Below are 16,425 nucleotides of genomic sequence, written 5' to 3' on the forward strand. Positions count from 1 at the left end.
CAACTCAAAACTACTATAACAAAAGAGAGATAGAAACATTAAACTTTCATTGTATGCTAACAGCAATTGGTAACTTTAGGATCACTTCCCTATCTGATGAGAAACATAAACAGGCAATCCATCAAATCCAGAGTGTTCAGAAGAGCGCAACTTCAACCACACGTCTGCAGCTACTTCAAACTACTTTACTAGTCAACACATGGATTCAAGTGTATCAAACTGACTGACAAGGACATCTGGACAATAACTGCACCCATCACAAAGAGCATATCAACGAAACTCCTGTAAACCCTGCGGAAACACAAGCTCATGCTGTTCCATCCGTTAAACCGGCTGTAGCGTGTCCTAGCGCTTGGCCCAAGGGCTAATAACGCCCCCGAGGAATCCCACCGGCAACCATCGCTCACGTGGACTCGAACTGGGACAAGACGGGAGCTGCTATAGACTCTTTAAAATGTCATCAGAATGTTCCAAATTTTAAAATGGAGGCGACTGGAGGCAAAATGAAATGCACCATAATGGATTTTAGATTAGCTGACATTACACAGCAGAAACTGGAGGGTTAAAAAAGTTGTTTTACCACAAAAAGTGTTATTTTAAGTATTTGAAAGTTAAATGGGTGTTCGATTTGGGGTTATTTGCCAGAGTTTATATGGTTGCCCCTAGTTTGGCCCTTTCCCCTAGTGTTAATTCAACTTCCCTTAGTGTTAATTTGGAACCTCCCACCCTCCACTTCAAACTCCCGTGAGAGAAGACCAGTTTGAACCAGTTTTGTACATAATTTCATCTTAAATTAACTAAAATAAAGAGTAAAACTAAAATGCCTCTGTGTGTTGTTTAACTAAATCAGAATAACCCTACAAAGTGTTATCCATTTACTCTAAAAACATTAATATAACTCTTGGTTTCAGGGTTAAACACAAACTTTGGTCCAATGTTACTTAATTAAAGCTTCCAAAAAATGTTAAATTAACTCTAGAACAGATTGGACTCAGTAAACTGTTAAAATTGATTCTGAGAGTCAGTTTTAACAATACACTTTTTGCTGTGTAGATCAAACTGCTATTAATATGAAGTTTTTATAATAATTTATATGTATATTCTTTGTACCAAGAGTTTATGTGTACATGCCCCTTCTGCTCATAATTGTAAACTCTAAATGCTGATGGTCTCTTTTGTCTGGGTCTCTGGGGCCGCTCACGAAGATTGAACATGGAGCATCCTGATATTATTAAACTTCTATCTGGCTTTGGATTCAACTCTCCTCAACCATAATCTCCCAATAACTTTAGTTTTAGTCCATCCATCCATTTTCTCGCAGGGGCAGCAATCTAAGAAACGACTCCTAGACTTCCTTCACGTCGAACACTTTCTCTAGCCCTATGGTGGGACCCCAAGACATTCCAAGGCCAGCCGAGAGACATAGTCCCTCCAACGTGTCCTGGGTCTTCCCTGGGGCCTCCTCCTGATGGAACATGCCCGAACACCTCCCGAGGAAAGCGTCCATGAGCCATCCATATGAGATGCCCGAGCCACCTCTGCTGGCTCCTGTCAACGTGGAGGAGCAGCAGATCTACGCTGAGCTCCTCCTGTGTGATTAGTTTTAGTGGCTGTTAAAATACATATATGTATGGGTGTATGTGTGCATGTAATCTGTATGTGTATATATATGTGTACAGTACAAAATGGGGGAAAAAAGAAAGAAAAATTTTGGGGGCTAAAATTATATTTTGTTTGCATAATATGTCATTTATTTAGCTATATGTAAATATTTGTTAAGTTCTGTGATCAATGTACAAAAGCAACCACATAAATTTTGAAACTATGTCATGAACAGGGGTGGGTTCATATACGTTTTTCTTCTTCCCACTCCTTTTCGAGAAATGTGCTTTTCTGTTGTTTACAATGTATATGTAGTATATATGATTATTGTTTCTCTCTTGGCATAAACTCGAAATAAAAATGAATCAACCAATCAATCAAAATAGGTTTACACATTGGCGTCTTTTGAACGGCTTTTTTGACGTTAACAAATCCAAAAGATGCGGATCCCATAAAAAAGCCGAAACGCACCTTGTTATTTATTCATATCAGCGGAACTCAACAAAAAATACAGGGACACCAATGGGGAGGAAGTATTAAAATTGTTGTGCACAGAGCCAATTCCTGGAAATAAAGTTCAGTTATTTTTGGTTTTCTATTACAAATATGAAAAAACACCCACAATGTTCTAAACCTCAGATTAATTTAAGCTCCACAAAACACATAATTTGTGGTGAAGTACGCATAGAGTATAGAAATGAAAAACCATTGGGGACAACATTTCTGTAAATATTTGTCCAATTAAACCTAAAATTCATAATGTCTGGTTATATTCCGTGGTTAATCAAAATTTCCCACTAAATTCCATTATGTTTCACTTCACTTTTGCATCCATTTGCCTCCATTACAGAATTTAGAAAGTATTTGTCTGAAACTTTTAAAGAGTCTACGCTATTGTGTAGAATCACATTTTCAATAAGTGTAAGTACGTTTTCGTGTCGTGTTCAACAGCAGAACATAAAGAATTAAAACAAAAAAACAAAACAAAGCAAAGAAGACAGATAAAAGAGTAAATCAAGATTGACTTTTTTGGGTTTTTTGCCAAAGTGTTTTTTTTTTTTTTGGTTTTTTTTGGGCCCCTGGAAGTCACTGAAAACCGCAGTCCAAACTGACAATGCCCCTCCGCAGAATGGAGGTCACACACCATTAGCGGAGCAGCTACCGTTAGCATCCATGACGGCGTTAAGGAGAGCCATCAGAGGAAGAGCAATAAACATCAGTCTTACCTTCCACGGCGTACTCGTCCACTGAAGGAGGGAGCGTGGAGGACGAGAAAGAGAAGAGAAACAAGATTTATTAGTTACGTTTAGTACAGCGGAGAAAGGTAAGGCACATTTACTTGAAAAACACAATTCGTACACAATGTGAGTCAAAGTGCTTTACAGCAGTGGTCCCCAACCGTTTTTGACCGGTTTTAAGTCCGACAATATTTCAGGGGGCGGGGGTGGTGGGTGCTTTTTTCGGGACAATATTTTCACGGGCTGGTGGCGTACGCGAGAAGGCGCGCAGGCGAGCAGGTGTGGTCCTCGTGGCATGGTTTAGTCCTAGTTAAATCCTGTGATTGTCCTGGTTTAGTCCTGGTTTTAGACCTGGTTTAGACTTGGATTAGTCCTGGTTTAGACCTAGGTTTTAGTCCTGGTTTAGTCCTGGTTTTAGTTGGGGTTTAGAGGCGCGGGAAAAATCGGAGGAGGCATGGTCCACACGAGAAGACGTGTGTTTAGACTTGGTTTAGATCTAGTTTAGACCTGATTTTAGTCCTGGTTTTAGTTCTGATTTAGTTCTGGTTTAGTCCTGGTTTTAGTTCTGGTTTAGTTGGGGTTTAGTCCTGGTTTTAGTTTGGGTTTAGAAGCATGGGAAACATGGGAGGAGACGTACGTGAGAAAACGCATGTTTAGACTTGGTCTAGATCTAGTTTAGACTTGATTTTAGTCCTGGTTTTAGTTGTGGATTAGACCTGATTTTAATCCTGGTTTTATTCCTTGTTTAGTCCTGGTGTTATTTCGGGTTTAGTCCTGGGTTTAGTTTGGGTTTAAAGGCGTGGGAAATATGTGAGAAGCTGCAGGCCACGTGGCACACATGAGAAGACACGTGTTTAAACCTGGATTAGACCTTGTTTAGACTTGAATTTAGTCCTGGTTTAGTTCTGGTTTTAGTTCTAGTTTAGTCCTGGTTTTAATTCTGGCTTAGTCCTGGTTTTAGTTCGGGTTTAGAGGCATGAGAAACATAGAAGGAGGAACAATCCACACGGCATACACGAGAAGACGCATGTTTAGACCCAGTTTAGACCTGATTTTAGTCCCGGTTTAGTCCTGGTGTTAGTTCGGGTTTAGAGGCACGGGAAACATGGGACCCACGGCCCGGTGGTTGGGGACCCCTGCCTTATAGAATAAAATAGACATTAAAATCACAATACAAACATATCAAAACATAAATATTCACCATAAAATTCATTTTAAACAAAAAGAGAGAAGAATGAAAGAGTTTCATTGTATTTTCTGATCTATGTTACAGTGTTGTTTCCTCTTCACAAACGCACCTCACAAACTAGATCTTAAACTTTTTTTGTGTGTGTGTGTGTGTGTGCTAATGTGTTGTGCGTTACCAAGGAAACTGCTGAACGTTCCGGCAAAAGAAATGCATTATAGAACACCCCCCAACATTTATTATTATTGGAATATCCAGTATCAAGTCTGTTCCTTAGTATGAAAATTGAGTTTGAAATTTAAGTATCATCACAACGCGACACCAGAGCCCTTGAGCAAGACACTTCACTCCTTATGCCATTACTTCGCACACCATACAGCTTCTCCATACCATTGTTCCATTGTTCACGTCCCCAATCTTTTCGCTCTCTATGAAAATGAAGCTACAAAAGTGGATTCGTACTCAGCGAGCGGCTCTGTGATAATCTCGTGTCTGCTTTTAAAGATACATTCAGAGTAGACGGGGAGATCAGACGCACACGCACGGCTCTTTACATCAAGGCCCGCGTGGAATGGAACGAGAGAGTATTCAACCAAGAGGCTTTTATCTACTGCGCCTGATGAGTGTATGGAAAACAGCGGTTTGTAATCAACTACAATAAAACAACTCACACGACTAAATATGTAGTAGTAGTAGTAGTAGTAGTAGTAGTAGTAGTAGTAGTAGTAACAATAGTAGCAGCAGTACTAGTAGTATCAGTGATAGCAGTAGCAGTAGTAGTAATAATGGAGGTAGTAGTAATGGCAGTAGTAGTAGTAGTAGTAGCAGTAGTAGTAGTAGTAGTAAGTAGTAGTAATAAGAGTAGAAGGTGGTAGTAGCAATGGTTGTATTAATAGCAGTAGTAGTAGTAGTTGCAGTAGTAATAGCAGCAGTAGTAGTAGTCATAGTAGTAGCAGTAGTAGTAGCAGTCATAGAAATAGCAGTAGTAGTAGTAGTGGCAGATATAATAGTAGTAATAGTAGTAGTAGTCATAATATTAGTGGTAGTACCAGCAGCAGCAACAGTAGTAGTAGTAGTAGTAGAAGTAGTAGTAATAGTAATGATAGTAGTAGTAGCAATAGAAGCAGGAGTAGTAGCAGTAGTAGTAGTACTAGTACTAGTCGTAGTAGTAGTAGTAGCAATAGTAGGAGTGGTAGCAATAGTAGTAGGAGCGACTGTAGTAGTAGTAGTAGTAAATAGTAGCAGTAGTAGTAGCAGCAGTAGTAGTAGTAGTAGTAGTAGTAGCAGCAGCAGTAGTAGTAGTAGTAGTAGTAGTAGCAGTACCAGTAGTAATAGTAGTAGTAGTAGTAGCAGCAGCAGTAGTAGTAGTGTGAAGTAGTAGAAGCAGTAGTTGTAGTTGCAGTGGTAGCAGTAGTAGTAGTAGTAGCAGTAGTAGTAGTGTGAAGTAGTAGAAGCAGTAGTTGTAGTTGCAGTGGTAGCAGTAGTAGTAGTAGTAGCAGCAGTACTAGTAGTAGTAGTACCAGTAGCATCAGTAGTAGTAGCAGTAGTAGCAGTATTAGTAGTAGCAGTAGTAATAGTAGTAGTAACAGCAGTAGTAGTAGTAGTAGTGTGAAGTAGTAGAAGCAGTAGTTGTAGTAGTAGTAGCAATAGTAGTAGCAGTAGCCGTAGAAGCAGTAGTAGCAATATTAGTAATAGTAGTAGTAGTAATAGTAGTAGTAGTAGTAGTAGTGTTAGTAGTCGTAGTTAATACGATGCAATTATATTTTCATGTAATACATAACAGAATAAATACTGTAAGAACACATTTTAGGACAAACACACACAAAATAATAAATGAAATAAACAAGTAAATGTGCATTATGTAACATTTCTACTTGTGTCCTGAAATGTTCCACAGTGTGCCATTAATCTCATCTATAATGCATTTATTCAATTACAGTTTGTTTTATATATTGCCTTGAAAAAATAATCCTAAAAGTAAAATAGTGGACACCAAAATGCATTTCACAGAACAGATAAATAGAATAGAATGAAAAATAAAAGTGAAAACCACCAAATGTATTCAAAGCCACCAACGTTTCCAAACCACTCGGGGCAGCCTACATACAGCGGCTGCTTTTAACATTAACTTTTGATGAATTGTGTTGTGGAGTAATGTAAAAATATGGAACCAAGGGGAGTATGAAATAGCCAGCAGTAAAAGCAAAGGTTTTCTTAAGTAAATACTGCGATGCCTCGAACAACACGAGCATTAGGTTCCTCTAAGAATTCCCTGAAGCTACAATTACGCTACGATTGTTTTAAAAATGGTGGAATGTTCATTGAAATGTTTGGAATATTCTGTCTATTAAATATGATACATTTCAAGGACTAAAACAAGATTAAAGCAAAAGATCCAATAGCAAAATTTTAAAATATACATAATTTCAGTAGTTTTGATTGTGGTTTATTGTTTTAATCATCATTTCAAATGTATATATTAAGATATTTAAATGTGTCTTCCCCTTGGACTGTATAAAGATGTGGACTACAGGAATGTGACATCATCCAGTCAAATGAAGCTCACTGAGGCAGGCTGTTATAGGGGCAAATTTGGAGCAATATAGACCTTTTTGTGTCCCGCTTTAGGTTTGCGGAACTTCCGGGTAATGGTTTTCTGTGGCAAAATATCTGTGGATATCTGTGGAGTATTACCAAGCAGTACTTTGCATTTATTTAATTTTCCTGTTTGTATAATGTTAAAACAAATTGTTGGTTTAATAAAAACACAAATTAACAAGTACATGGTTTTGCATTTTGTCCTCATACTGTACCAAAAATGAACCGAACCGTGACCTCAAAACCGAGGAATGTACCAAACCTTGATTTTTGTGTACCGTTACACCCCTAGTAAGCAACTCTTTCCACTGTACTGTCTGCATCTGATATAAAGTGGTTTGTTTTGTTTTGTTTTATCAGAAAGTGTATCGTTAGTATGCTAGCTGTTGTTAGTTTTACCCTGAAGACAAAACTCCGCTCTTGTCTCTGAAAGTTATGAAAAGCGTTTATTAAGTCATTGCGGTGAATCATTCGGGTGAGGTAAGCGAGAAATAAATTTGGACCATTTCAAACCGCAAAAAATGAACAAGTTTTGGTTTTCACGTCAGTAAAAATCAGATCCAGCGCCCTGTGAAAATTTCTTTTTACAAATTTCTTCTTGAATTTCCTTTGCATGATGTAAGAGTCAGAAAAATACAAACTGTTGGCGTAACGTCGCACGCGAACCGTACAAAACCCGCCTCCCGTTTATCCATATTCATTAGCGACATTTTAGCGCCTCATTCTACCATTCGTGTTTCCTCTCGACCTCCACCCATTCTCCTGGAGCTACTTTGCATCAGACTATAGCAATAGCCTTGAGCGCTAAGCCGTGGGGATCCTGGCTCTTCTTCTCGCCGCTATTTGAAGATTACTTTTCAGAAGCGAGCGCATGTATGCTAAATGGGATTCCCCGCCGGAGCGAGACACCTCTGGGACGGCGACGTTTTACATAGGGAGGTTTTATTCAAAGAAATTTTAAGACCTATCGCAATATCACGTGGGGATATTACGGGCGAAAGTGGTGTTAGATGTTTTAACTCAGATGCCCCATCTGACTTTTGTGGATTTTGATGATTTGATTGACACTTAATGGGCCTGTACATTTTTTTTTTTTTTTTTTACCCTATTCCCCCCCAAGCTCTTGAGGTCAAAATAAATCTAAAAAAGTTTGTCCATGTTTCAGTCGTTTATTCGTATTTTCAAAACAAAACCAAAAATAATAAAATTAAAAAACAACTATTTTCTTCATTTGTCTCCAAAACCGAAAGGAAAAAAGGATAACAATTAGGTTTTTTAAAAAAAGTTTTAGACGGATAAAAGCCTTTTCTCGTTTCCGTGACTTTAACTCCGATGCCGGACTTTTGCACCGCATACAGACTTATCCAGGACTGAACCGGCACTAAACCAGAACTAGACCAGGTCTAAACCAGGACTAAACCAGGACTGAACCAATCTCAGTCCCGGTCTAGTCCCGGTTTTAGTCCTGGTCTCAGTCCCGGTCTGGTCCCGATCTCAGTCCTTTGCTCAGTCCTGGTCCCAGTCTCAGTCTAGGTCTCAGTTCCGGTGTGGTTCCAGTCTCAGTCTTGGGCTCAGTCTGCTCTCAGTCCTGGCTCTGGTCCTGGTCTCAGTCTTGATCACCCAACAGTCTACGTGGGCGCACCTCCGGGCCTGTCCTGACACTCAGTCCTGGTTTAGACCTGGTTTAGACCTGGCTTAGTCCTGGTTCAGTCCTGGTTTAGACCTGGTTTAGACCTGGTTTACTCCTGGTTCAGTCCTGGTTTAGACCTGGTTTAGACCTGGCTTAGTCCTGGTTCAGTCCTGGTTCAGTCCTGTTTTAGTGCTGTTTTAGGCCTGGTTCAGTCCGTATATGGTGCAAAAGTCCAGCATCGCAGTTTAAGTCACGGAAATGGGAAACGAATCGTTAGCAGTTTTTTCATTTCGGTTTTGGAGACAAATAATGAAGAAAATAGTAGTTTTTTTGTTTTCTTACTTTTGATTTTATTTTGAAAAGCAAATAAACGAAAGATACACGGACTGTGTTTTGTACTGCCTGCATCTACAGTACTTTTAGGAGGTCAGAAGAGTGACTTCTGCAACAGACTCGGGAAGAACTTTCTGAAGAATATTTGATTTTTTTTTTGTAGAAATAACAAGCCACGAGTGTGTTCAGCTGTTATATCTGCGAAAGGGTCACATTCATGAATCAAAATTTTAGAAAATGTTTTGGTCAACAGTAAACAGTAAAAAAAATGGAAAAAGTGTGTTCTAAAACTTCTGACCGCTAGAGTAATTTGCAGTAAAATAGAAACTGTAGACAACTATATTAAAACCATCTACACAGTTTGGTGGATTTAGTGTTTAGATCCACTTTAATTGCACTCAGAAAAAAAAGACAGACAGAGAAATAAAAAATGTGTGCAGTAGAAGATATACAGTATGCATGCAATATTCTGAAGAAAGTCACGGGGATTAGAAAAGCTGCACCGACGAATGCCAGAGGCTACGAGGGAAATGAGACTTTCCCAGTTTGGTTTCTAACAAGCTACAGATTTACACTCGCTGCGTTTACACGACCAGATAACGGACCGAATACGTGTAAACCCAGGACCTACGACTGAGGTGTTGCATTTCGAATCTCAGACGTTCCAAAAACACATCTGGAGAAGCTGATACGCGCTCGGATTCACAGTAACGTGTAACTTCGCAATCTGATCGAGCTGGGGGTTAGGAGAGGCGTTCAACTGCACCCGGTAAGAAACAGTCAAGGAAATATTAAACATGTATTTGAACGTGTGCTCACTCGTTTTAGATCAGAGGCAATTTGCGATTTACGTTTTAATAATAAGACTCTGTTCAAAGTTCACGATTGAAATGCGCCCATGAAAATTGCACTGACAAAAACATTGACCAAATAATACAAGAATCACATTTCAGAACATGTTTGTACAAATCTACACTTGACAGAATATTTAGTTGTTTTTGCAGAGGACATTTTGACTTGATGATTAGTTTTACAACCCTAAATGAGACAGTACTACATAATATCTGCTATAAGAAGGGATGTAACAATATCCAAATCTCTCGGTACAACATTTTCATGATAAACATTTTCATATTTATTGTGATATTTTGTGGAGTCAAACAAAACTGTGAATATGCTGCTTTTTCTCCAATCCGAAGAACTAAGACTTAAAAGTGCTTAAAATATTTACTTCTTCACGTAATTTGCATTGAGCAAAGGATCATGGTTTATGTAGTTTTTTTTTTTTTTTTAAGCTATTCCAGCACCAAAACAATTTAAGTGAAAAGACTTGTAATTCAGTATATTGTGTTGGTCCACATTATATTGCAACCTTTGACGATATAATATCACGATATTTTGGTTAATGTTACATCCCTAGCTATAAGTGTGGTTTTATGTGTCATAGAAATTTCTATTAGCTATTATCGCTACAAAGTTGTGCTAATGCTAAATTTCTAGATGTCCCTGAACATGTCTTAGCCAAGCCCCGGGTTCTAAACATGGCCGCCCATTCAAGTCAGTGGGCCGAGCTCAATGGCGCGTGTCTCTTTTGAGCTGAGAAAAAGTTTACGATCTAAAAACAGGTCAAAATCGCCACAAAAGCTGACCTTTTAAAAACTGTAGGTGCCCTGTCACTCAAACATGAGCAGTTTGTGATTACATTGCGTTCTATGGGAAAAACCTTTCTGGGCAGGAGGATTTTTTCGCTGACGTTCCAGTGAGTGGACATTAATGCTGGACGTGAGGAGAAAATTCAGTTTGTCGACTGGACAAAAGTTAGTTTGGTTGAAGACGTTTCGCAGCTCATCCAAGCTGCTTCTTCAGTTCTGGGGAGCTGCGAAACGTCTTCAACCAAACTAACTTTTGTCCAGTCGACAAATTGAATTTTCTCCTCATGGATTCTAAATGGACGACTGAGGGATTCTTCACATTAATGCTGGACATACAGTGTGCGATATTTTTGATCGTCTCACTCAGCCCCAGCTCAAACTGTACGACCAAATCGCAGAGTTTAAAAGTTCACAGCTCACGATTCATGTTCTATTCATGTTCACACTATACGATCTGATGGTCGGTGCGGAACCCTCACAAGAGGCGACTGGACCTACGATTGTCGATCGGGAGCTGGTCATGAGGTATTAATCGGTTCTCGTTACCCCATTTCACTACACGAAGCACGACACACAATTAAGCCAAAAGTCAGCACGATCCCAAAAACAGACGCACGAATGAAAAATCGGCTCAAAAAGGGCCAAAAATTGCACAATGTACACCCGGCTTAAGCAGCTACAAGCAGAAACACGCTGTCCAATTATTTTAATAGATCCATGTCAGATTAAAGGGCCGCATTAGGCTATTTCCTAATCTGTGTTACAGTTTTTTCCTCATCGGAAACATACCTAGAGTTGTGTGTGTTGTTTGAAAGAAGAACTCAGCCTAAATATGCACAAACAGAAAACACTCTTTTCCACTTTGTGATGTCATGTGGTGATACAGGAAGTACCCCAATGTGTTTTTAAACTCCATACACCTTCACTAGAATCATTTGGATCATTTCAGCCCTGAAAAAGCTGATATCTATGTGACTAAAGATTTCAGCCCTGGAAATCCCAAGTTATACTGAAGTAAAGGTAAAAGGTAGCTGACAAGGTAGCTGAAAACTATCACTTCAATGACATCACAAGGTGGAACACAGCATTTTGACCTTTGGCGATGTAAACAGACTAAAAATAAAGGATTACTCAAACATGTGTGAATGAAACAAAACACAACTCCAAGTTTGTGTTTGAGGAGGTATCAACATTCTAACATAACTTAAAGCTCACAAGAGTCAATTTTGCATAATATAAGACCTTTAAATGAGAATTAAGCGTGTATTTTTACGTAAACATTGCAAGAAAAACTGAATAATTAAAGCGTTTTAGTAGCTACAACTAAACGTCAATGTCGTTCAAAATTACGGACCGCGTTTTTAAACCCCGTGAGTAAATAAGTTGTCAGATAAGAACCACAAAATTTGCGATCCTCTCATGCGTAAGGTTTTTGTGCGGCTGACATCTTTGAAAATAAGCATCTCTAATTGTCAGAATAATCTCTTCATTATAGATAAAAGGGCTGGAGCGCGCACGGGGAGTTCAACATCCAAACATCACAGCTCTTTGTACCGCAGAGACTTTCAGACGAGCAAAGTCAAATCGAGCTAAAAACAACACTTCATAAATGCATTTTATTTGACTTCTTGACATTTGTTAAGAAGAGGGAGTATTAACTGCTAATACACAACATGTTTCGATCATCATGTTGCCTTTTATTGTTTTGAAAATGTTATATTTGCTGAAAAAAATTTAATAAAATGAAATTAAACTACCGCACATCACATCAGGTTTGGTTTGTTATGTTTAGGCTTTTGGGCTGAGCTTTGGATAGGATTGTACTGCTCACTGTAAGGATTGTTTTAATAGCACCTAGGAGAGATCCCACGATTACTCAAACACGTATGGATGAAATGTGTAGATTTTTTCCTGTGACGCAACAATCTGGACAAAAGGCGCATTTCTGAGTGCTCGAAGAAGACAATTTTAGATTATTGGATTAATAAAACAAGCATGACTGAAGCAAAATACAACAAATGAAATAAGTTCTTGGGTTCTTTTTAAAGACGATACAGTAGGCCAGGGGTGTCCACATTTTTTTCATCAAGTGCCACATATCTAAACACAGATGAAGCAGAGGGCTGATCGAGGGCCATAGACTGGAGCGCAATAAAGTGAATAATTGAAATCACACGTTAGAATGATCTTTATTCATGCTAAGATCCTTAAAACCACACACTAAATATTAAATATTAACTCTATCAAGGTAGATTTTCAAAAAAAAACTTGCAGTTAAAAGTAAATTTTTAATTGATGCAAGGTAATTTGGGCCAATTCACCTGGAAGCCTGAAGGCCAAGAAAAATTTGTCTGAGGGCCACGGGCCACAATTTGGACATGCCTGCAGTAGGCGTTAACATGACATGCCCCTTCATTAGACTGACCACGCCCCCTCCTTAGACTCATCACGTCGCCCGGTGTTCTCTGGAGGAGGGTGTCCCAGGTGAGTGAAAAGAGGAACTCTCCGTCATCACAGTAGATGCTGTTTCCTGATTTCAGTGGCCTTCCTGATCCAGTGTTTGAACTTGCTGCTCCCCGATCCAATGACCATTATGATCCAAAACATGTTACGTAAGTCTCCAGGAAGAGTAGCTGATAGCTCAGGTCAGTTAAATACAATCAATAAATTAACCTTCCCAGGGACGACAAGGTGGAAATGGGCACTGGTGCTACAACCTGATACAGTGCATTTCTCCTGTTAAGGTTAATGTTTATTGTGCACTGTCCCTGTCTCATTAAATAAATAAACAAAACTAAACATGCGGTTATTTCTTTTAAGGTGGTCTGGTGGTGGCGTGGTCAATCTGAGCGACCTGCCAGGTCCATCAGGCCGACTACACCTACAGAACCTAACAACAGCTGATAAATGACACGTAACCAACATCAGGGACATTTCTGAAGATGATCTGCAGGTAAATACACTTTACTGTATTGTCTTTAAAAAGAACTCACAAAGTTAATGAACATAAGAAGACAAAATGAACGTTTTTGGTCCAGGTATAAATTCTGTTGAGGGTACCACATGGTTAATAGTCAGTGTTGCATAACGTGTCTTTTTCTAGGTATACTTTGCATCAATTTAAATTACATATTTTGAACTGCAACATGAAAAAAAAATAAAAAATTCTCTTCTTGACAGTCATCCTCTTGACATCCCATCTGGCTCATCTTAACTCAGCTTCTGTGCCCATTTACAAAATCCATTTTCTACATACACAGTCACAGTATCATTTATGTTTTTATCTGCTATATTTACTCATGAGAATACTGACGGAGATATGTTTGGTGTAAAAACTCTGTGTGACCTTTTCAGGTGAAGGTGTCCACCTGATTGTATCCATTCATATTTTACTGTTTAGCCTTTTAGTTACAGCTCAGATCTGTGGAGAGACGTGCTCACACACTCACAGTAAAAATGTGTGTTTTCCAAGGTCTTTTGGAGATTTTTGAGCAAAGACTGAGCTGTAATACAATGCAAGATTGATGCCATACGTGCAACACTTTAGGCAAAAGCGTCTCCATGGAAACGAGCCGGTGACGTGGCCTCACACAGAAGGGTTACACAGTGTACCTTTAGACACTGTCTATTCACCTTTACCTCAGTCACGGTCATTCCGATCAAATTACCAACACTAGGATGAAAACATATAACACAAACGATTAAAAGAAGGTAGTTTTTAGCATCATTTAAATATGCTACATGTACAGCCAGGCCTTTTCTATTTTCTATGCTCACAAATCACAAACAAATTGCTTCTTTGATTGTCCGGCCAGAATGTGAGAGTCCAGAATGAGAACTCAGAATGGGATATCAAACTCAGACAAAACCATCCAATCCGATTAGTTTATTTCAGTGATGCATATTAAACTAAGCAGCCCATTGGTCAGCTTTCATTTTGAATAAAAAACACTTTTCTCTCACCTCAGATAAACAGAGTTCAGTGCTTCATGTTTTGATTTTGAGGAAATCTGTGATGTTTTTCAGTCTGCTGTGATTCTTTTTGCCTCATAACTAGCCATATTTGTTTTGGCACGGACAGCGCATGCATGTTCCTGATTATTGGCTAATCCACGTGTCAATCACACTCATCTGAACTGTCACCAGAAGTATTGGAGAAGTAAAAAAAAAAAAAAAAGCTATGGATAATAAGGATATTTCATTACTTAACATGCAAAAATGACTCATTAGACGCTGAGTACAAAGCTCCGCTGCTATTAACTCACATTCATATTATCATTTCTATAAAACGAAGGTCACTCTTAAAAGCCCGTGGTGTATAAATACAGTGGTACGAGATGAATGCGAGATATAAAAGCGATAAAAAAAGCTCCAATAAAGACTGAAGAGCGGCTGCATAAAACTCCCGCTTCGGTAGAGAATATTGGAGCTGGACAAGGCCGTACAATCAGATCACTTATACAATAACAACGAAATAAACTCATCTGGATCTAAATGTAACATGGATATAGAAGTAAACATGATGATGACATTGGACGTTTTACCCTCCTCTTGCTCCCCATGCTAAGTCACTCTCCCTTCAGAACACGATCACAACACAATCATACCGCTAATGAAACTATCGCACGTCGCATCAGGATTGTCGGGTTTGTCGGACATTTTGGTCAGATTGGAAGTAAGTGACCATGACGGATATGGTCTGGGAGGGTTTTATTTTTATTTTACTTGTATCTTATTTTTATCTATAAGTAAGAGAATTTTTGTGGGATCAGAAAAAGTGGGTAGAAAGCTCCAAAAAAAAATCGATTTTACGTAATAATTGTCACAATACAATACAAAATATAATAATAATAATGAAACAAATATAGGTAAAATTACAAGTATGTTCAAAATAAAGTATTCTGAGTAAGTATTATTTAAAAGGACTGATTTTTAAAGTCTTAAAGGTTGTATAGAGGATTTTTTTAAGGGAAGAGAAATATAGCGACAGTCCTTTTACAAATGTTGTGACACCACCTTCCTCCTCCACAGCTCCCTCTAGAAATAATTTAGAGACCGACTCCTCAGTTTTTAGATTCTTTGTCTGCTTCAGTCGCGCAATCGCTGAAAGGAATCTCCAACAATCACCTCAGTTTGGCTTCGGTCTTTTTCCTCTTCCCTTCTTCTTTCAGCGACCTCAAAAACGGACTTTCTTTTACAGCGAACTGGTCGTGGATTCTCGTCCGCCATTGCAACAAACTTTGTGCGAACTGCGAGGAAGCGACAGAAAAAGCCTCTAAGAACCGCTGCATAGTTACCCTAGAAACATAGTTTGATTGACAACCTAACAGCCAATAGAAAATGAGGTAGCCTGGTTTTCTATTGGCTGATGTTTATCTGGCCTCACTACGTCCAGTTGATAGTTTTTCATTCTTTTTTTTTTTTTTTTTTTTTTTGGTCATAATTACAAGGCTGCTGCGTCTCTGTAATGGTATTTTAAACTTTCATTGACAATTTGAAACAAAAAAAAAAATCCTCCATACAACCTTTAAAAATGTGAAAAATGTGTTAAGATTGTGCTGATCCAAAGTTATTCCACATTTCGTGCATTCTAATGACTCATTAGGATGAGTTTATAAGCGCTTTTCACGATGTTCAGAGGGCAGTTTTGCAGATGAGGTACACTAACAACAGCAACTAGCATGCTAACGAGTTCTTCCTGATTATCAGACAATAAAAAATGCTTCATAGTTGGACGCAGACAGCAAGCAGTGGATTTATTTTGATCTCAAAGCTGCTTATGCGATATATCCGTACTGGGGCAAAACTTAAATACATGGAAAACAAACACATTATATATTTATGTTGAAAAATAGACAAAAGTTAAAAAAAAACAACAACAACTCTTATTTGTGTTTGTGTTTATGCTTCTCTTACTCCCTTGTGCAAGTCTTTTTTACACTAAACTCTGCTTCCTCTGCTAACTCAGCCCCTCAGGCCAACAGAATACAAACAAAAGCCAAATTGTACATGATCTATTTTTAACATTTAACAATTCCCTAACACAATACAACCTCATTTACTGTGCGTTTTATCTCCTCGTTTTTGCATACGCACTGGTTACGATAAATGCTGCCTGTGAGCCACAACTCACAGCTGCACTTTCTGCCAATTCATGTAAAGCTTCAGAGTTTATTCGGTTTGGGC

General features: G+C 38.7%; 1 protein-coding gene across 1 annotated transcript in view; it reads right to left on the bottom strand.

Annotated features, from left to right (window-relative positions):
* Positions 1–16,425, bottom strand: part of nrxn2b (neurexin 2b) — a 1,850,542-nt gene that overhangs the window by 1,625,273 nt on the left and 208,844 nt on the right. The window contains exon 2 of the mRNA XM_055156806.1: positions 2,829–2,849. Coding sequence (XP_055012781.1) covers positions 2,829–2,849 — 21 coding nt within the window. The remainder of the gene's footprint in view (positions 1–2,828; positions 2,850–16,425) is intronic.

The sequence above is a fragment of the Boleophthalmus pectinirostris genome, unplaced genomic scaffold (genome assembly GCF_026225935.1).
Source record: "Boleophthalmus pectinirostris isolate CB_2022bp ecotype Guang Dong unplaced genomic scaffold, ASM2622593v1 HiC_scaffold_20, whole genome shotgun sequence".
NCBI lineage: Eukaryota > Metazoa > Chordata > Actinopteri > Gobiiformes > Gobiidae > Boleophthalmus > Boleophthalmus pectinirostris.